The sequence below is a fragment of the Ylistrum balloti genome, unplaced genomic scaffold (genome assembly GCF_031769215.1).
Source record: "Ylistrum balloti isolate Yb309-2 unplaced genomic scaffold, AGI_CSIRO_Ybal_v1 Utg371512, whole genome shotgun sequence".
Lineage (NCBI taxonomy): Eukaryota > Metazoa > Mollusca > Bivalvia > Pectinida > Pectinidae > Ylistrum > Ylistrum balloti.
Window position 1 is genome coordinate 42,763 of NW_026782781.1, and position 21,007 is coordinate 63,769.

The following is a 21,007-nucleotide window of genomic DNA, read 5'->3' on the forward strand; positions in this document are numbered from 1 at the left end:
GATTTGCTACTATCTCCATCATCGGTTTACAACAATGTTATGTTTAATATTAACACCTACCGGTATCGGTAACCCTTTATCTTTCATTTTTTTGAACTAATTGTAGGTAGATTGATGTTAATTCTAATCACCATCTCACGTTTTTGTGGTTGTTTCAAAAACAATGATGCTTTCTTTAAGATAAGCTACAAACGTATTCCCTTTCGTCATGTTACCATGTGAAAAAGATGGGTAGGGGAGCATTGATGGAAATTAACAAATTAACAATATCATTCCCCTCCTTTCAACACTAATATTAAAGACAGGTAGATTAAGATGAGTCAGAATCGCTTTAGAGGAAAAGAAATGTATGGCTGTACACCTGTTTGTACCTTTATAAGTGTTTAAACCGTTAACATACATTTGTTTATTGTTTTGTTGTGCTTACCACAATGATCCCCGACTGGTCGAGATTTATATCATATCCGTTTAGGTTGTGTTAGTATCAGAATGTTTACAATAGTCACGGCGTGTCGAGATCAAGAAGCATTATGGTGTTTTGCTGTTTGGATATTCTAATGTTTTTACCAGAATTAAACAATAGAGGTATAAGCTACATGTACATGGGTTGATATGTTCCACATACGAGTTGTAAGAGGCAAACGCATAAATATGCCCAGTGGCAACAACCCCAGTTATAAAGGGATTCACTTTGTTTAGAATGAGGGGGTGTAGTTTGGGGAAGTAAACACCTAAAACTGACATAAAGGGAGAAAGAAAGACCTACCAACTTTCTCTGTTTAAATTCAGTCAATTGCTGTCTTTAGAAATGGAATACAAACTTTTTTTTAGAAGAAAAGAGAGTCTTCTTTTCCGATAGTATCAACTAGGAATGTTTGATGAAATGGTACTATGATAATGTGTAACAAATATGTAAAAACTCTCTAATTTAAGGTTCCAGTGTAGAACCTCAATTGGTTGAGGTAGAGCCAATCGTTGAGCCTCGAAGCCAAGAGGAGGAGGAGGAACCCATGGGTGAAGAGATGGAACCAAGAAGTGAGGAAGATAAATTAAGGGTAGAGGAGGTCGAGCCAAGAAATGAAGAAGTTGAGCCAATGGGTGAAGAAGAAGAGCCAAGAGTAGAAGAAGTTGAACCAATGGGTGAAGAAGAAGAGTCAAGAGTAGAAGAAGTTGAGCCAATGGGTGAAGAAGAAGAGCCAAGAGTAGAAGAAGTTGAGCCAATGGGTGAAGAAGAAGAGCCACGAGAAGAAGTTGAGCCAATGGGTGAAGAAGAAGAGTCAAGAGTAGAAGAAGTTGAGCCAATGGGTGAAGAAGAAGAGCCAAGAGTAGAAGAAGTTGAGCCAATGGGTGAAGAAGAAGAGCCAAGAGAAGAAGAAGTTGAGCCAATGGGTGAAGAAGAAGAGTCCATTATCGGGGAGAACGATTCAATGGCCAGGCATGTCAAGGCTATCACACAACCTGGGGAGCAACATTCCCTTCAGTTGGAAGAATCAGAAGAGGAACACATGCCTATTTATTATAAAGAGGATCACATTGTAGAGGAGCACGAATTAGAAAATGTGAAGGTATTTATACTCGTGTTAACTGAATATGATTAAATCATCACTGTTATATATTCATGTTTTCACATACTTAATAAGAATTCAGCCCAAGACCAAGGTTGATACGTTCATAATTCGGCATTGTTCTGAAAGAAGAGAAGTTATCTTAAATTGCTGCTGATGTTTTATTCCGATTCTCCATTTCGATTTTATGAATTTCAAAGCATTGAGGCAGATAAGAAAGTTCATTGCGTTTTTCTTTTCGACCTACTTTGCACTGGTTCAGTGGTTCATTGCTACATAGGTTTCAATAATACCGATGTATGCATTAAGTTTAAGGTGTGAAGTTGGTTGTTGTAGTCAATGTCTCTCATTACATTCGGTGTGCATCAAAAGAGACCCAGTAGTGATGGCATAAATTTCTGTGCGTTTTTGGTTTTTGCAGACAATTTAGAAGACATATGTAGCGATTTGTCCGTAATAAATATGTTGTTCGGAAAGACCAGTTTGACTCCCGGTCAGTGTGGCTGTTAATTTCCACCCCTTCCTTTAATTTATCCTCATCTGTTGATAAATGTTAATTAAGATTCTACTGCTTAACCTTAATGATTTTTCATTACTGCATGATCAATTTGTATAAAATATTTTTAAAATTATTGTTCCAGGCTGACGCTCGTTGTGAACTTTGTGAATTAATGATTGGTATTGTGGACCGTTATTTAGAAGCGAACACCACCCAGCAGAAGCTGAATGAAACAGTATACAATCTTTGTGGAGTTCTACCGTCAACTCTCAAGAGTTCAGTGAGTTTTTCCTTTTATTCCCGTTTTCTTCTTGTAATCAAGCATCAGTTGATAATATCAGTATAGAAGGAAACATAGTCTATCAAGATGTGAGCAGTGCTCAAACTGATTTCAGCGAATAAGGATAGTAAGGATCCTTATTGGAACTTCAATGAATATTGTAAAACAGTGGAGATTTTTTAATTTCAATAGATGAAATTCCAAAAAGAATTTATAATTCAACAAAATGATTTTTGTGTATTAAAATATCAGATCGAATGGGAATTGTTTCGTTACGTCTACATAAAAAATGAATTAAATTACAATTTAAATTTTTCAGTGTCTGTTGATAGCTCCAAAAGTTGTGAGTACAATAGAAGGAGGTTTAAACCCAGAATCAGCATGTACACAGGCCAACTTCTGTGTAAATGGTACGTTATATATACAGGCTGTACACAGGCCGACTTCTGTGTGAATGGTACGTTATATAGACAGGCTGCACACAGGCCAACTTCTGTGTGAATGGTACGTTATATAGACAGGCTGTACACAGGCCAACTTCTGTGTGAATGGTACGTTATATAGACAGGCTGTACACAGGCCGACTTCTGTGTAAATGGTACGTTATATATACAGGCTGTAAACAGGCCAACTTCTGTGTAAATGGTACGTTATATATACAGGCTGTACACAGGCCGACTTCTGTGTGAATGGTGCGTTATATAGACAGGCTGTAAACAGGCCAACTTCTGTGTGAATGGTACGTTATATATACAGACTGTACACAGGCCAACTTAAGTGTGAATGGTACGTTATATATACAGGCTGTACACAGGCCGACATCTGTGTGAATGGTACGTTATATAGACAGGCTGTAAACAGGTCGACTTCTGTGTGAATGGTACGTTATATATACAGGCTGTACACAGGCCAAATCCTGTTTGAAAGGTTGGCTATTTGTACAGGCTGTACACAGAACACCTTCTGTGTGATATATACAGGCTGTACCTAGAACGACTCCTGCGTGAAAGGTTGGCTATATATACAGGTTGTACACAGACAAACATATATGTGAATGGTTTGTACATATATGCGTTACATTCCCACACACAATACAGACCTATCTAATGTTGTTTTATTCTGTACCTTTATCTTCCGAACAGACTAAAGAAGATTTGTCAGCAAACAAACAAATTAATTGGTCATATTGAAGAGTATAATTGATTTTGAAAAATAAAGTGTTATTATTCATTGATTAATTCATTAATTCACTGATAATGTCTGTATTTAGGTACTGAACTGGAGTTCCCCATCCAGGTACCAGGGCTGACCTGTGAAGCCTGTCATGGTATTGTAGAACTAACCAACCCGGCGATGTATGATGTGGAGGTAAGGTACCTCATAAATTCTCGTCACTGGGATAGTCATTATTTGTACTAAACGAGATCTAATTATGAGTAATCCTATTAAACTGTCTTTGGATATCCAATCGAGGTCAATTCTATAAAAAAATAATTAAAAATCACCTTGTTAACTAGTTATTAAAAGTTTCACTTCAGTACAACACCTGGAGCACCTCAAATGTATATAGATATCCAACAAAGCACCAGATAATTTAAACACATCATCCTTTTGTCTTTCCACAGACTGCTGACAACATTTGCGCTGCGTCTTGCCCTCGAAGACACCGGCGGTCAGCTCCAGGTTCCCAGGTACAGTGGCCTAGAAAGGGGTAACCGAAAGGTTAAAATCTGTAAACTTTGTTTCTTTTACTGATGCTGAATGTCACAGTGTTTGAACATGGTCAACAATCTCCAAAACGAGCCACCATCTACATAGGAATGTATACATCTTATAATTAGTGCCTGAATGGAAGATTTGAAATTTTATCCTTTGTCCATCAGAACTTTGATAGTTGAGATACGTGCAATACATTTATTTGGTCAACAAATCAGATCTAGTTTCTGAACATTTTGCAGGTTTTACGAGATGACCCAGCCTGGTCCTGTGATGTTTGCGAATTCATGGTGAAGGCGGTCAATGTTATGTTGACCGACAACCAGACGATTGACAAGGTCACAGATCGCCTAATGGCGCTGTGCAGCTACTTCCCTGCTCCCTACGCTCAAACGGTGATTCTCACAATAGACACACCAGAAAAATTAATTTTACATACCAAATATTTCAAAGACATACCACGAACCTTATTTACTCATACCATTCTTATTATAGACATACCACGAACATTGATAAGACAAACCATTCTTACCATAGACGTACTGCCCATACCAAAGTCTGAAGCATTAAATGCATAATGCCAGCGAAAGGTGATATTATCTGATGGACAAAATGAGAGTCATAATATAAAATGAATAACACACTTAGATTTCTTAATTTTCTGCCGCAAGAGATTTGGTTTTTAACGTTCAAAGCAAATCAAAGCTTATTTATCTATGAATGAATATTATTGGAATTTGAAATTGATCCAAATGTGTCATATCACGGAATACTACACTTTCTATTAACACCAGGTAACATTATCATTCTTAGGAAAAGGCAAAGTATTTATACAATGTGTTAGTGAGAATGAGAATCGCATCCTTCATCAGTGACTGAAACAACTTTATATGTTATATTTATTCAGTGTAAGAACTCAGTGGTGGAGGTCGTCGAAGAATTTGACAAAGGCATCGATGTGATGAAGTTTTGTAACATTGATAACGGAAACCAATGTGGAAACGGTGGGTCTTTGTCTCATAAATTCTCAGGTCAACAGTTGTTACAACTACCTAGCCCCATACCATGTCAGTCTCAACAGTTGTTACAACTACCTAGCCCCATATCATGTCAGTCTCAACAGTTGTTACAACTTCCTAGCCCCATACCATGTCAGTCTCAACAGTTGTTACAACTACCTAGCCCCATATCATGTCAGTCTTAACAGTTGTTACAACTTCCTAGCCCCATACCATGTCAGTCTCAACAGTTGTTACAACTACCTAGCCCAATATCATGTCAGTCTCAACAGTTGTTACAACTACCTAGCCCCATATCATGTCAGTCTCAACAGTTGTTACAACTACCTAGCCCAATATCATGTCAGTCTCAACAGTTGTTACAACTACCTAGCCCCATATCATGTCAGTCTTAACATTGTTACAACTACCTAGCCCAACATCATGTCAGTCTCAACAGTTGTTACAACTACCTAGCCCCATATCATGTCAGTCTTAACATTTTTACAACTACCTAGCCCAATATCATGTCAGTCTCAACAGTTGTAACAACTACCTAGCCCCATACCATGTCAGTCTCAACAGTTGTTACAACTACCTAGCCCCATATCATATCAGTCTTAACATTGTTACAACTACCTAGCCCCATATCATATCAGTCTTACCACTGGAGGGATCCAGGGGAAGAGGTGGTAATAGAATTCATTATATGGAATTATTTGTAATTTCAATAGTAAAGGCAACGGCAAAAGTGTGTATCCGTTTTGCTTCAAAACTTTTGTAAAACTCAAAAATAACATCCCATTTAAACACACATTTGAACCCATATAAAGAGGCAAAAAATGTTCCCATGGAAAATCAAAATACATTTTGTATCCTACTAAAAACAAAACAAAAAAACAAACAAAAAAACAAAAAAACGAAAAACTTGCCATATTGATGGAATAATGACAAACAATGTATCAAAGAAAGACTTTCAATGAACCCTGAACAAGAGAGAAAGTTGCTCAGGATACTTAACATCATGTAATGACATGTTCAAAAAATCGTAGTTTGGGTAGTTGCCAGGAAACCAACTGTCTTACCAAAGCACATCAAGCAAAACCAACATATTCCATCAGATTTTATGTGAAATAAATATAAACAAATGAATGAAAATAAGTCTTGAAATCAATTCATAACAAAACACCTATTCTAGGTTTGATATTTTTTCCATAAATAGAAATTCATGTTATTTAGGTCTACAGGAAATGGTCTGTTGTCCTCACCACTTTAAACATTAAATGTCTCCTGTTCTCTAGGTTTCCAGGATATGAATCAGTTACAAATCTAAACATTAAATGTCCCCTGTTCTCTAGGTTTCCAGGATATGAACCTGTTACTTACCACTCTAAACATTAAATGTCCCCTGTTCTCTGGGTTTCCAGGATATGGACCTGTTACTTACCACTCTAAACATTAAATGTCCCCTGTTCTCTGGGTTTCCAGGATACGGACCTGTTACTTACCACTCTAAATGTTAAATGTCTCCTGTTCTCTCGGTTTCCAGGATACGGACCTGTTACTTACCACTCTAAATGTTAAATGTCTCCTGTTCTCTGGGTTTCCAGGATATGAACCGGTTACAAATCTAAACATTAAATGTCCCCTGTTCTCTAGGTTTCCAGGATATGAACCTGTTACAAATCTAAACATTAAATGTCCCCTGTTCTCTAGGTTTCCAGGATATGAATCAGTTACAAATCTAAACATTAAATGTCCCCTGTTCTCTAGGTTTCCAGGATATGGACCTGTTACTTACCACTCTAGGTAAACCTGAGGAGTGGGAGTGTAACATCTGTAAAAAAGCGATGTCCACCATGAACTCCTTGTTGGATCAAGACTATGTAAGTATTCCACCTTTCTATGTCTATCTGCTAATAACACCTATCTTGCCACTTATGAAATTTGACTTTTTTGCATGCAGCATGTTAAGACAACTGTCAATTTTCTTCACAGGAGCAAATCAAAATGTACATGAGCGGTGTTTGTGAGAGGATGTCTGCTCCACACAACCAACAGGTACGTAAACATTACTTGGTTTGATATCTTGAGATTTTCTCAACAAGTTACCAAAATTTTTCCAGAAGTGTAAACTTTTTTGTTGTGTATGTTTTGCACTTCATCCATGTGAACTTGAGTTAATACTGATGCATTTGGCATGAACTCACCCCGTTGTATTTTCTTACATAAGACATAGTATTTTTGTATTGATCCCAAAAAACTGACATTATTTATATTTTGGATGGACTGTTGTGCTTATTTTGGGAATCAGCCCTGAATATTGCATTTATTAAAAAAAAGCATTTTGGGGTCGATCCCGAAAGGATTCCATATGAATACAACTTTTGGTATTAATCCTAAAAACAATTTAGGCAAAGCAATTTTAGGATCGATCCCAAAAAATCGGTAAAATCATTTTCATGATTGATACCGAAGCTGGTAAAAAAAAAATTCTGGAACGATCCTGAAAGGACTTTGTACTTTGGATTTGGGATTGATTGGGAAACAAACTGAAAGTCCTTCAAAAATGTGAATTCTGTTTGTTTTTCAGGATCAATACAGAAAACAGTACCTCATATGTAAAAAAATATAATAGCATTAATTCATGGTTTTGTGATTAAGGAGCTAAATACACAGGTTTTAGGCCAAATTTACACGAGCGATTTGCCAAAAATACACAACAAAAAGTGGAACACCATAATTTTTTCCTTTTCTTGGAAAATTTTGCTTTTTTCCTATGATTGCGAAAATACTCAGAACTCAAGTGTACCTGCATGTAAAAGTGAATGTGTTAGTACTCATTTCAACACAGTTATATGTTCAATAACATATTATCTTTCTCTTCATCTCTACCAGAAATTCAAATAAGTCATTTCGTTGGGTTTATATCTATATCCTAATTATCTGAAAAGCTTTTTCGGTTATGTGTCATATATTGTACTTTACTTTGGATACCACCTTCTCAACTTCCTCATAATACTATTTATATTTTTTCCAGTGCCATGTCTATATACAGACACAAGGTGACCAGGTGTTCAACAGAATTATTGAAAGACTTCTCAGCCCAACAGAGGTGTGTCAGTTCGCAGGAATTTGCTCAGTAAAACCACAACACCATCCTAACACAAGTCTTTAAAGTTTAGCATCAGCAGACACCATCAATTATTGATCAACATCTACTACGGTGTAGATAAAGACATACCTGAGACACAAAACATGAATGTTTCATATACAAATCAAGCATGTGATCTTGTTACAATGGCACTTCATAACAAATTAATGCCTCTATTGACTATCATATGTACAATAAAATTACAGGTCTGACCAAAAAATATCATTATTGAAGCAAAGGATCTCACTTTGCTAGAAAATTTACATAGAGAACCAAAGGAAATGTGTATTGCAGTATGTGATGTTAAATCCCTAGAGTAAATTTCCAATCAAAATAATTATGTCATCTTTTCTGTCATTGTAGTGTGAAAAAATATTTAATTTTTTTTTTATATATATTTCTGTAATTTCTCTTGTTACAGTTACCGGTTTCTGTATCAATTATATAAAGTACCTATTAGTATCTACCTTATATCACTTTATCGTGTAATGGATACTCGTCAGCACGTTTGTAAGGACTGACGATTCAGTGCCAGTTATGAGATTCTGAGATAAACATATCTTGATACACCTTGATATAGTCAATATGTCAACAATTTGCAATATATCAGTGATTAACTTTTAAATTAATATGAAATAACTTTATTTTTCCAATAAAGATGAGTCACAATAATGATAGCCGCTTGTTTTCCTTTATAGACATCACATCAACAATAAAAACACACCTGTTGTAACACCTACGTTTGTTTAAAATGCCACATTTGAATTTGTTCCAGATACCACATCTCAATTCCTCCTTGACATCGACCTTAATCCGTTCTAAAAAAAACCTTGCCTCTTTTTACACCATACCTTTCTCATCATGGAAATCAATCCAAAATAGTTCAAGGATTCACCTTCATTTGTTCTGTAAAAAACACCTCAATTTATCCTGTAGTCGATGCTTATATCATGTCTTGGTTACTACACACACCTTTGTCCTAGAAAACACACCTTCATTCATCTTAAACACTACACTTCATTTGCTCTATTCTCCCTGGAAGCCACGCCTCCATTTGTTCTGTTCTCTCAGGAAGCTGCGCCTCCATTTGTTCTGTTCTCTCAGGAAGCTACGCCTCCATTTATTCTGTTCTCTCAGGAAGCTACGCCTCCATTTGTTCTGTTCTCTCAGGAACCTATGCCTCCATTTGTTCTGTTTTCCCTGGAAGCTACGCCTCCATTTGTTCTGTTTTCCCTGGAAGCTACGCCTCCATTTGTTCTGTTCTCTCTGTAAGCTGCGCCTCCATTTGTTCTGTTCTCTCTGTAAGCTATGCCTCCATTTGTTCTGTTCTCTCTGTAAGCTGCGCCTCCATTTGTTCTGTTCTCTCTGTAAGCTGCGCCTCCATTTGTTCTGTTCTCCCTGTAAGCTGCGCCTCCATTTGTTGTTTTCCCTGGAAGCTATGCCTCCATTTGTTCTGTTCTCTCTGTAAGCTGCGCCTCCATTTGTTCTGTTCTCTCTGTAAGCTGCGCCTCCATTTGTTCTGTTCTCCCTGTAAGCTGCGCCTCCATTTGTTCTGTTTTCCCTGGAAGCTACGCCTCCATTTGTTCTGTTCTCTCTGGAAGCTACGCCTCCATTTGTTCTGTTCTCTCTGTAAGCTGTGCCTCCATTTGTTCTGTTCTCTCTGTAAGCTGCGCCTCCATTTGTTCTGTTCTCTCTGTAAGCTGCGCCTCCATTTGTTCTGTTCTCCCTGTAAGCTGCGTCTCCATTTGTTCTGTTTTCCCTGGAAGCTACGCCTCCATTTGTTCTGTTCTCCCTGTAAGCTGCGCCTCCATTTGTTCTGTTTTCCCTGGAAGCTACGCCTCCATTTGTTCTGTTCTCTCTGTAAGCTGCGCCTCCATTTGTTCTGTTCTCTCTGTAAGCTGCGCCTCCATTTGTTCTGTTCTCTCTGTAAGCTGCGCCTCCATTTGTTCTGTTCTCCCTGTAAGCTGCGTCTCCATTTGTTCAGTTTTCCCTGGAAGCTACACCTCCATTTGTTCTGTTCTCTCTGTAAGCTGCGCCTCCATTTGTTCTGTTCTCTCTGTAAGCTGCGCCTCCATTTGTTCTGTTCTCTCTGTAAGCTGCGCCTCCATTTGTTCTGTTCTCTCTGTAAGCTACGCCTCCATTTGTTCTGTTCTCTCAGGAAGCTACGCCTCCATTTGTTCTGTTCTCTCTGGAAGCTACGCCTCCATTTGTTCTGTTCACTCAGGAAGCTACGCCTCCATTTGTTCTGTTCACTCAGGAAGCTACGCCTTCATTGTTCTGTTCTCTCAGGAAGCTACGCCTCCATTTGTTCTGTTCACTCAGGAAGCTACACATCCATTTGTTCTGTTCTCTCAGGAAGCTGCGCTTCCATTTGTTCTGTTCTCTCAGGAAGCTACACCTCCATTTGTTCTGTTCTCTCTGTAAGCTGCGCCTCCATTTGTTCTGTTCTCTCAGGAAGCTACGCTTCCATTTGTTCTGTTCTCTCAGGAAGCTATGCCTCCATTTGATCTGTTCTCTCAGGAAGCTACACCTCCATTTGTTCTGTTCTCTCTGTACGCTATGCCTCCATTTGTTCTGTTCTCTCAGGAACCTATGCCTCCATTTGTTCTGTTTTCCCTGGAGGCCACGCCTCCATTTGATCTGTTCACTCAGGAAGCTACACCTCCATTTGTTCTCTCTGTAAGCTACGCCTCCATTTGTTCTGTTCTCTCAGGAAGCTACGCCTCCATTTGTTCTGTTCTCTCAGGAAGCTACGCCTCCATTTGTTCTGTTCTCTCAGGAAACTACAACTCCATTTTTTCTGTTCTCTCAGGAAGCTACGCCTCCATTTCTTCTGTTCTCTCCGGAAGCTACGCCTCCATTTCTTCCGTTCTCTCTGTAAGCTACGCCTCCATTTGTTCAGTTCTCCCTGTAAGCTATGCCTCCATTTGTTCTGTTCTCTCAGGAAGCTACGCCTCCATTTGTTCAGTTCTCCCTGTAAACTACACCTCCATTTGTTCTGTTCTCTCAGGAAGCTACGCCTCCATTTCTTCTGTTCTCTCCGGAAGCTGCGCCTCCATTTCTTCCGTTCTCTCTGTAAGCTAGGCCTCCATTTGTTCAGTTCTCCCAGTAAGCTATGCCTCCATTTGTTCAGTTCTCCCTGTAAGCCATGCCTCCATTTGTTCTTTGCTCTCATGAAGCTATGCCTCCATTTGTTCTGTTCTCTCTGTAAGCTACGCCTCCATTAGTTCAGTTCTCCCAGTAAGCTATGCCTCCATTTGTTCAGTTCTCCCTGTAAGCCATGCCTCCATTTGTTCTTTGCTCTCATGAAGCTACGCCTCCATTTGTTCTGTTCTCTCTGTAAGCTACGCCTTCATTCATCTTGAAGCAATTGCCTCCATCTGTTTGGGACTTCAAGCCTTAGTAAGTCCTAGATGCCAAGCATCCCTTCATGCAGAACAACCTTTAATTACTGCCAAAACACAAGCGTCAATTTGTCTATCACAACTGGTCCCAGCAAAAATGTCCCTGTTTTTCTAGAGCAATACTTTTCCATTGGTTTCCGGCACCAACACCTCCCTTAATCTGGAACTTCAATGGTCCAAGAAACTATGCCTCTTCAAGTACAATACCCTTCATTTGGTTCTGAAAAATCCTGCCACCATTTCTAAAGAAAATATCCTTCAAACGGTTCCAAAACCAAAGTCTGTCTTTGTTTAGAACAATACCCTTCAAATAGCCCTAATACCTACACCATCATTTGTCCAAGCATTGACTTAGATATAGATCTAAACACGTGGTCCATGAAATGCCCTTCAACTGGTTCACGAATATACACATGTATATGTCCAGGACAAAAGACATGTTTCACTTCACTTTTTTGTAATTGATTTGAATACTAAGCCTAAAAGCTCTTCAACAAAGTGTGGTTCTAACCAAAAGAATGTTTGTAACTCTAATACATTTGATTTCTTTGACCTTTAAAGTGGAATCTTCAAACCTTGATTCTGTTGGTGAGATAATTCTCTTTGACTTTTTTAGGGCATGTGAACTAACAATACAAATCCACTTTATCATACATAAAATTTTATTAAATATTTATACAAATATAAATACAGATGTATGTACAGATGTAGGTATTGTACAAATGTATATAACACAAGTATGTAAGACATACTACAAAGTTTGTACACACAATATGAAAGTACTTTATAATTTCTAACGTATGGACTGATAAACACTGACACAACAGTTGGCAAAGTTGTAGCTGTGTGTCAAGCAAGAGACCTATAGTCAAAGGAAATATGCTGGAGTACAAATTTGGGATATCTTAAATAATCTTCCTAGCTACTGTCACAGAAAACACAATGAAATTCCAACCAGGGACCTAAATGTAAGATGGACAATCTAACCACATGAAAATGACCTTCTTCAGTCATGCTACTTTGTTCCCTTCTCTGACAAAATCTTTGATTCCAAAGACATATCCTACAGCAGCAATACTTCATGTATTGGGGCATCAAATCTTACAAGAGAGGGATATTCCACATCCCACACACAGATACTGATGTTAATTCACAACTTGATGTGTCCAAACACTTCATCAGATGATAACAATACTTAACAATAGATATATTATTAGATACCTAATAAGTTATCATCTTATATCATCAATTCAACAAAATACAAACCTCAAATGATTCAACTTCAACACAAAATCAAAGCTACTATTCATACCAATTTCCACAGGAAATGAGAGTATTCTAGTAAGAGATATTATTATAATATCAGCGTATATAGAGCATGTAAGCACTCCACATTAAAAACATTAAAACTGCATCATCTTTTAAACAGCTGCTTTTTTCTGTCTAATGAATTTTGCTAGAACACAAAAGCTTTTACATATCTTTGGCTAAGTTTCAATACATCAAATCAATCCTGTTAATCTAGTCTTATTACAATACAGCCTTAAATCAAAACATTCTATAAATAATTTATGAAATGGATTGTAATTATGAAGATTTATTGATAATCTAGTTCCAGTCTACCACATCCTACATCAGCTTGAAGGTACAGAAATGTAAATCAAATTCCTTTCTTCTCACTAAATTTTAAGTGTGCAGAAATACATTACTGGTGTTGCACCCTCCATTGACAGCTGCAGAATTTGACATTTTGTATTTACCTAAGCCGACCTTTCCTGGTCATAAACAATCTCTCTTGTACCAAATGCACAACAGCTTCAAGCTGTAGAGTTTTATGTCTTGTTTAGTACATTAATCAGTGGATACTATGTTCACAAATTTCCAGTAACAAAGCTTTGAGTGTGGATGTGGACGAGGTACCAAGATATTCTGATTCTAGTGCAGCAATTTTCTATCTTGGGAGTTGACTTCAGCTTTGGGAAAACTCAAGCTGAGATGTAATTTCACATTTTAAAACAAATTTTGATGATGCATTGACTAGAACTACAAATGTCTCACAAACAAAGGACAGATTAAGTCCCAGTCCACAGCCTCCAAGCTTCACCATGGAGACAATCCTCCCGACATCCCAGTCCACAGCCTCCAAGCTTCACCATGGAGACAATCCTCCCGACATCCCAGTCCACAGCCTCCAAGCTTCACCATGGAGACAATCCTCCCTACATCCCAGTCCACAGCCTCCAAGCTGCACCATAGTAACAATCCTCCCGACATCCCAGTCTATAGCCTCCAAGCTTCACCATGGAGACAATCCTTCCGACATCCCAGTCCACAGCCTCCAAGCTTCACCATAGTAACAATCCTCCCTCCATCCCAGTCTATAGCCTCCAAGCTTCACCATAGTAACAATCCTCCCTCCATCCCAGTCCACAGCCTCCATGCTTCACCATAGTAACAATCCTCCCTCCATCCCAGTCCATAGCCTCCAAGCTTCACCATGGAAACAATCCTCCCTCCATCCCAGTCCACAGACTTCATGCTTCACCATGGAAACAATCCTCCCTCCATCCCAGTCCACAGCCTTCAAGCTTCACTGTTACTTGTATTGGTTTACAACATGGTAGATATCAGTTTTATTTTGGAAGATCACAGTTACGAAGTTTAACACCAAAACAGACTGTTTGACACTGTTTACACTTGTTTACTATAAATCCACATCCTGGTTTTTATCTCCTTTAAGTTTGTTCACTGTGGATGTGCCTGTCGCTGCACTATGTGGAGAGACTGCTGTTGTTGTCTTCTTTTTCTTCATGACAGTCACAAGTTCCACAGCTGAGTTATAGTAACCAATCATACAACTCACAGCAGCTACGTTCATTATCCCCTGATAAACACGAGAAGAAAACTTTCAACAGTTACAGAATAAGAAGTATCAATTTAACATCTTTTATAAATTACAATCTTTAAAACAATGATGATAAAGTAGAAATGTTAATTGGTTTTTCATATGTTATTTTATATTTATGGGTGAATATCATACAAATTTGAAGTTAACAGTCGTATTGGTACAACTTTTTGTTTAGGAGATGTAGTGAAAGAATTTTTAAGATGGTGGCAATTTTGACGACCTTGAATCTATTGTGGGCCACATTCTAGATGGCTGACAAAGCTGCAATGTCAGGTTCAGCTGGGACAATCTGAGAACCTTACACAACTCTATCATGAGATGTGTAGTTCCTAAGATAATAAAGTAGACCTATTGATAACAAGATTTTCAAGATAAAGTTTATCTTAAGTGTGGCACACTTTTGTGTATGGTACCAGGGATGATGATCCTGTCTCTATATCATTAATTCAAATGAAGAAGTGGTAATGAGGTATTGTTAAGACAGATGTTGGACACTTTAAGATGTGACATATCCTATTCTGGTCTGCTTGATCAGTAGAACTAAAATTGGCATTATGACTACCATGACTGGTGAGAAGATTTATTAAAAAACTTAACTACTCCAGTAATCTTTTGAATTATATTTCTGTATTTACAATATTTAAACTGGTATTGAGGACCCTGATTAACAGCTTGTGCATCATTACTTACCTGTCGTATCACCTTGCGAATCTCATCAATATCCTGTATTGCAAGTAGGTACTCCGTCACCATGTCCCATTCCTACAGAATATGTTAGACATGAATTGAAAGATGTGATTCCATGCAAATCAGTGTCAATATTCGAGAATTTTCTACAAATTGTAAGTGACGTTGACATGAAACCCTGAAACCTTTAACAACAAAATGTTTTCTAATAGTGATCTTTAAATCAGCTTTGATCAAAATCTGTAGTGAAATGAAATGAACTTTGAACAAAATCTGTACTGTAGTTTGGGTAATGACGTGATGGCAAAAGAACTAAGGAACTTTGGCCAACGTGGTGTCACTGTTTACACAACAACAAAAGCATAATGAAATATCTACCTTGAATATTGTGTAATACCAACTACAGTAGAAAATGTAATATAAACATGCACAGCTACAGGAACAGTGCCTTTTGACTCACCATGGCTAGGGACTCCACCTGAAGGAAGAGCTCTGTCAAGGCCCTGACAACAGGGGGCAGCACTATATTACTGTCCACTTCCTGTTTTGTCATTTGGTTGTACAGTTGCCATAATGGTTTCAGCAGGCTGAGGTCAAGTGTCAGTTTGGAGCTGGTCGCCGTCCTTTAGCAAAAAATATAGTAATATCCTCAACCGGAACATTTCTCAAAGTTTAACATCTGAGAATTATTGTCTTATTCTTATTAAGTTGTAAAGGAAAAGATTTATCTAATTTATCAGGTAGTAATCTATTTGTGAAAATCTATCAATAAAAATTCTGAAAAGTTTCAAGAATCTTTTTTAAGAAAAGCACTGTTATTCTGTGTAGGGAAAAAATCATTATGTGTAGGAACAGCAAAATCATCAGATGTAGGAACAACAAAATCATTATGTGTAGGAACAACACTATCATTATGTGTAGGAACAACACTATCATTATGTGTAGGAACAACACTATCATTATGTGTAGGAACAACAAAATCATTATGTGTAGGAACAACACTATCATTATGTGTAGGAACAACACTATCATTATGTGTAGGAACAACACTATCATTATGTGTAGGAACAACACTATGTGTTGTTATGTGTAGGAACAACACTATCATTATGTGTAGGAACAACAAATCATTATGTGTAGGAACAGCAAAATCGTTATGTGTAGGAACAACACTATCATTATGTGTAGGAACAAACAATTGGTTTGTGTAGGAACAACACTATCATTATGTGTAGGAACAACACTATCATTATGTGTAGGAACAACAAAATCATTATGTGTAGGAACAACACTATCATTATGTGTAGGAACAACAAAATCATTATGTGTAGGAACAACAAAATCATTATGTGTAGGAACAACAAAATCATTATGTGTAGGAACAACAAAATCATTATGTGTAGGAACACAAATCATTATGTGTAGGAACAACAAAATCATTATGTGTAGGAACAACAAAATCATTATGTGGAGGAACAACTCTATCATTATGTGTAGGAACAACAAAATCATTATGTGTAGGAACAACACTATCATTATGTGTAGGAACAACAAAATCATTATGTGTAGGAACAACAAAATCATTATGTGTAGGAACAACAAAATCATTATGTGTAGGAACAACAAAATCATTATGTGTAGGAACAGCAAAAAACATTATGTGTAGGAAAAACACAAAATCATTATGTGTAGGAACAACAAAATCATTATGTGTAGGAACAACAAAATCATTATGTGTAGGAACAACAAAATCATTATGTGTAGGAACAGTAAAATCATTATGTGTAGGCAAAACATTATGTGTAGGAACAACAAAATCATTATGTGTAGGAACAACACTATCATTATGTGTAGGAACAACAAAATCATTATGTGTAGGAACAACAAAATCATTATGTGTAGGAACAACACTATCATTATGTGTAGGAACACACAATCATTATGTGTAGGAACAAAATCATTATGTGTAGGAACAACAAAATCATTATGTGTAGGAATCAACAAACAAAATCATTATGTGTAGGAACAACAAAATCATGATGTGTAGGAACAACAAAATCATGATGTGTAGGAACAACAAAATCATTATGTGTAGGAACAACAAAATCATTATGTGTAGGAACAACAAAATCATTATGTGTAGGAACAACAAAATCATTATGTGTAGGAACAACAAAATCATTATGTGTAGGAACAACACAATCATTATGTGTAGGAACAACAAAATCATTATGTGTAGGAACAACACTATCATTATGTGTAGGAACAACAAAATCATTATGTGTAGGAACAACAAAATCATTATGTGTAGGAACAACAAAATCATTATGTGTAGGAACAACAAAATCATTATGTGTAGGAACAACACTATCATTATGTGTAGGAACAACAAAATCATTATGTGTAGGAACAACACTATCATTATGTGTAGGAACAGCAAAATCATCATGTGTAGGAACAACAAAATCATTATGTGTAGGAACAGCAAAATCATTATGTGTAGGAACAGCAAAATCATTATGTGTAGGAACAACAATATCATTATGTGTAGGAACAACACTATCATTATGTGTAGGAACAACAAAATCATTATGTGTAGGAACAACAAAATCATTATGTGTAGGAACAACAAAATCGTTCTGTGTAGGAACAACAAAATCATTATGTGTAGGAACAACAAAATCATTATGTGTAGGAACAGCAAAATCATTATGTGTAGGAACAGCAAAATCATTATGTGTAGGAACAGCAAAATCATTATGTGTAGGAACAACACTATCATTATGTGTAGGAACAGCAAAATCATCAGGTGTAGGAACAACAAAATCATTATGTGTGTTTAGTATCATCAAAATCATTATGTGTAGGAACATCAAAATCATTATGTGTAGGAACAACACTATCATTATGTGTAGGAACAACAAAATCATTATGTGTAGGAACAACAAAATCATTATGTGTAGGAATCAACAAAATCATTATGTGTAGGAACAACAAAATCATTATGTGTAGGAACAACAAAATCATCAGGTGTAGGAACAACAAAATCATTATGTGTAGGAACAACAAAATCATTATGTGTAGGAACAACACTATCATTATGTGTAGGAACAACAAAATCATTATGTGTAGGAACAACAAAATCATTATGTGTAGGAACAACACTATCATTATGTGTAGGAACAACACTATCATTATGTGTAGGAACAACAAAATCATTATGTGTAGGAACAACAAAATCATTATGTGTAGGAACAGCAAAATCATTATGTGTAGGAACAACACTATCATTATGTGTAGGAACAACAAAATCATTATGTGTAGGAACAACACTATCATTATGTGTAGGAACAACAAAATCATTATGTGTAGGAACAACACTATCATTATGTGTAGGAACAACACTATCATTATGTGTAGGAACAACAAAATCATGATGTGTAGCAACAACAAAATCATCAGGTGTAGGAAAAACACTATCATTATGTGTAGGAACAACAAAATCATTATGTGTAGGAACAACAAAATCATTATGTGTAGGAACAACACTATCATTATGTGTAGGAACAACAAAATCATTATGTGTAGGAACAACAAAATCATTATGTGTAGGAACAACACTATCATTATGTGTAGGAACAACAAAATGTGTAGGAACAACAAAATCATTATGTGTAGGAACAACAAAATCATTATGTGTAGGAATCAACAAAATCATTATGTGTAGGAACAACAAAATCATTATGTGTAGGAACAACAAAATCATTATGTGTAGGAACAACAAAATCATTATGTGTAGGAACAACAACATCATTATGTGTAGGAACAACAAAATCATTATGTGTAGGAACAACAAAATCATTATGTGTAGGAACAACAAAATCATTATGTGTAGGAACAACACTATCATTATGTGTAGGAACAACAAAATCATTATGTGTAGGAACAACAAAATCATTATGTGTAGGAACAGCAAAAATCATTATGTGTAGGAACAACACTATCATTATGTGTAGGAACAACACTATCATTATGTGTAGGAACAACACTATCATTATGTGTAGGAACAACAAAATCATTATGTGTAGGAACAACAAAATCATTATGTGTAGGAACAACAAAATCATTATGTGTAGGAACAACACTATCATTATGTGTAGGAACAACACTATCATTATGTGTAGGAACAACACTATCATTATGTGTAGGAACAACACTATCATTATGTGTAGGAACAACACTATCATTATGCAGAGAAGAAACAATTGGTTTGTGTAGGAACAACACTATCATTATGTGTAGGAACAACACTATCATTATGTGTAGGAACAACACTATCATTATGTGTAGGAACAACACTATCATTATGCAGAGAAGAAACAATTGGTTTGTGTAGTAAAGACAAATCATCTATTTTGTTACTAATTTTTACTATGGTAAAATGAACACCTAATTTAACAATACTCATCCCTTCCTACTAACTTGTGTTGAGTGCTGACAATCTTCAGAAGAAGTTGGACAGCCTTTAGCCGTTGACTTCCTGTTTGTTTGGTTGCCACATATACCAGGATCTGCCACAGGTCACTGAGTGGCAGGGATCTGTAACATACAACAGTAGCTTTATAGGTTGGTGAACAAAACTACCTGCCACACTAAATAACACAGGCTGATCACTGCCCCTCTGGGTAGACGAGCTAAAAACAACAGAATTATTGGGCTTAGATAGTAGACAGATAAACACTAACAGGGCTTAAATAGTAGACAGATAAACACTTACAGGGCTTAAATAGTAGACAGATAAACACAGGGCTTAAATAGTAGACAGATAAACACTTACAGGGCTTAAATAGTAGACAGATAAACACTAACAGGACCTATATAGTAGACAGATAAACACTTACAGGGCTTAAATAGTAGACAGATAAACACTTACAGGGCTTAAATAGTAGACAGATAAACACTTACAGGGCTTAGATAGTAGACAGATAAACACTTACTGGGCTAAGATAGTAGACAGATAAACACTTACAGGGCTTAAATAGTAGACAGATAAACACTTACAGGGCTTAAATAGTAGACAGATAAACACTTACAGGGCTTAAATAGTAGACAGATAAACACGTACAGGGCTTAGATAGTAGACAGATAAACACTTACTGGGCTAAGATAGTAGACAGATAAACACTTACTGGGCTAAGATAGTAGACAGATAAACACTTACTGGACTAAGATAGTAGACAGATAAACACTTACTGGGCTTAGATAGTAGACAGATAAACACTTACTGGACTAAGATAGTAGACAGATAAACACTTACTGGGCTAAGATAGTAGACAGATAAACACTTACTGGACTAAGATAGTAGACAGAAAAACACTTACAGGGCTTAGATAGTAGACAGATAAACACTTACAAGGTTAAGTTTGTATGTATATAAACACCTGTAGGGCTAAGTTTGTATATATAAAAACACTTCTAGGGCTAAGTTTGTATATATATAAACACTTCTAGGGCTAAGTTTGTATATATAAAAACTTCTAGGGCTAAGTTTGTAGTTTGTATATATATAAACACTTCTAGGGCTAAGTTTGTATATATATAAACACTTCTAGGGCTAAGTTTGTATATATAAACACTTCTAGGGCTAAGTTTGTATATATATAAACACTTCTAGGGCTAAGTTTGTATGTATATAAACACCTGTAGGGCTAAGTTTGTATATATATAAACACTTGTAGGGCTAAGTTTGTATATATAAAAACACTTCTAGGGCTAAGTTTGTATGTATATAAACAC

At 36.6% G+C, this 21,007-nt stretch overlaps 3 protein-coding genes across 3 annotated transcripts in view; 1 reads left to right on the forward strand and 2 right to left on the reverse strand.

Annotated features, from left to right (window-relative positions):
• The window catches only part of LOC132562787 (uncharacterized), a 28,321-nt gene extending 18,837 nt beyond the window's left edge, over window positions 1–9,484 (forward strand). The window contains exons 23-33 of the mRNA XM_060227556.1: window positions 934–1,559; window positions 2,207–2,344; window positions 2,664–2,754; window positions 3,615–3,712; window positions 3,970–4,035; window positions 4,285–4,455; window positions 4,968–5,064; window positions 6,832–6,944; window positions 7,057–7,119; window positions 8,099–8,228; window positions 9,255–9,484. Of these exons, the coding sequence (XP_060083539.1) occupies window positions 934–1,559; window positions 2,207–2,344; window positions 2,664–2,754; window positions 3,615–3,712; window positions 3,970–4,035; window positions 4,285–4,455; window positions 4,968–5,064; window positions 6,832–6,944; window positions 7,057–7,119; window positions 8,099–8,228; window positions 9,255–9,484 (1,823 nt within the window). The remainder of the gene's footprint in view (window positions 1–933; window positions 1,560–2,206; window positions 2,345–2,663; window positions 2,755–3,614; window positions 3,713–3,969; window positions 4,036–4,284; window positions 4,456–4,967; window positions 5,065–6,831; window positions 6,945–7,056; window positions 7,120–8,098; window positions 8,229–9,254) is intronic.
• A 34-nt stretch (window positions 9,485–9,518) lies between these two features.
• Window positions 9,519–11,387, reverse strand: LOC132562788 (bifunctional endo-1,4-beta-xylanase XylA-like). Its single transcript, XM_060227557.1, has 2 exons — window positions 10,875–11,387; window positions 9,519–10,457 (listed from the first exon to the last, which is right to left on the reverse strand). The coding sequence occupies exons 1-2, from the start codon at window positions 11,385–11,387 to the stop codon at window positions 9,519–9,521; spliced, it is 1,452 nt and encodes a 483-aa protein (XP_060083540.1).
• Window positions 11,388–12,260: 873 nt separating this feature from the next.
• The window catches only part of LOC132562789 (zinc finger ZZ-type and EF-hand domain-containing protein 1-like), a 62,813-nt gene continuing 54,066 nt past the window's right edge, over window positions 12,261–21,007 (reverse strand). The window contains exons 70-73 of the mRNA XM_060227559.1: window positions 19,694–19,810; window positions 15,672–15,834; window positions 15,215–15,286; window positions 12,261–14,500 (exon numbers count right to left, since the gene is read on the reverse strand). Coding sequence (XP_060083542.1) covers window positions 14,321–14,500; window positions 15,215–15,286; window positions 15,672–15,834; window positions 19,694–19,810 — 532 coding nt within the window. The 3' untranslated portion in view covers window positions 12,261–14,320. The remainder of the gene's footprint in view (window positions 14,501–15,214; window positions 15,287–15,671; window positions 15,835–19,693; window positions 19,811–21,007) is intronic.

Coding starts and splice junctions, on each gene's coding strand:
- LOC132562788 (XM_060227557.1), bottom strand. CDS start 11,387: ATGAGAGCAAAGAACAAATGGAGGCATGGCTTACAGGGAGAACTGAAC. Junction 10,458..10,874: donor TACAGAGAGAACAAATGGAG/GTGTAGCTTCCT, acceptor CTGAGTGAACAG/AACAAATGGAGGCGTAGCTT.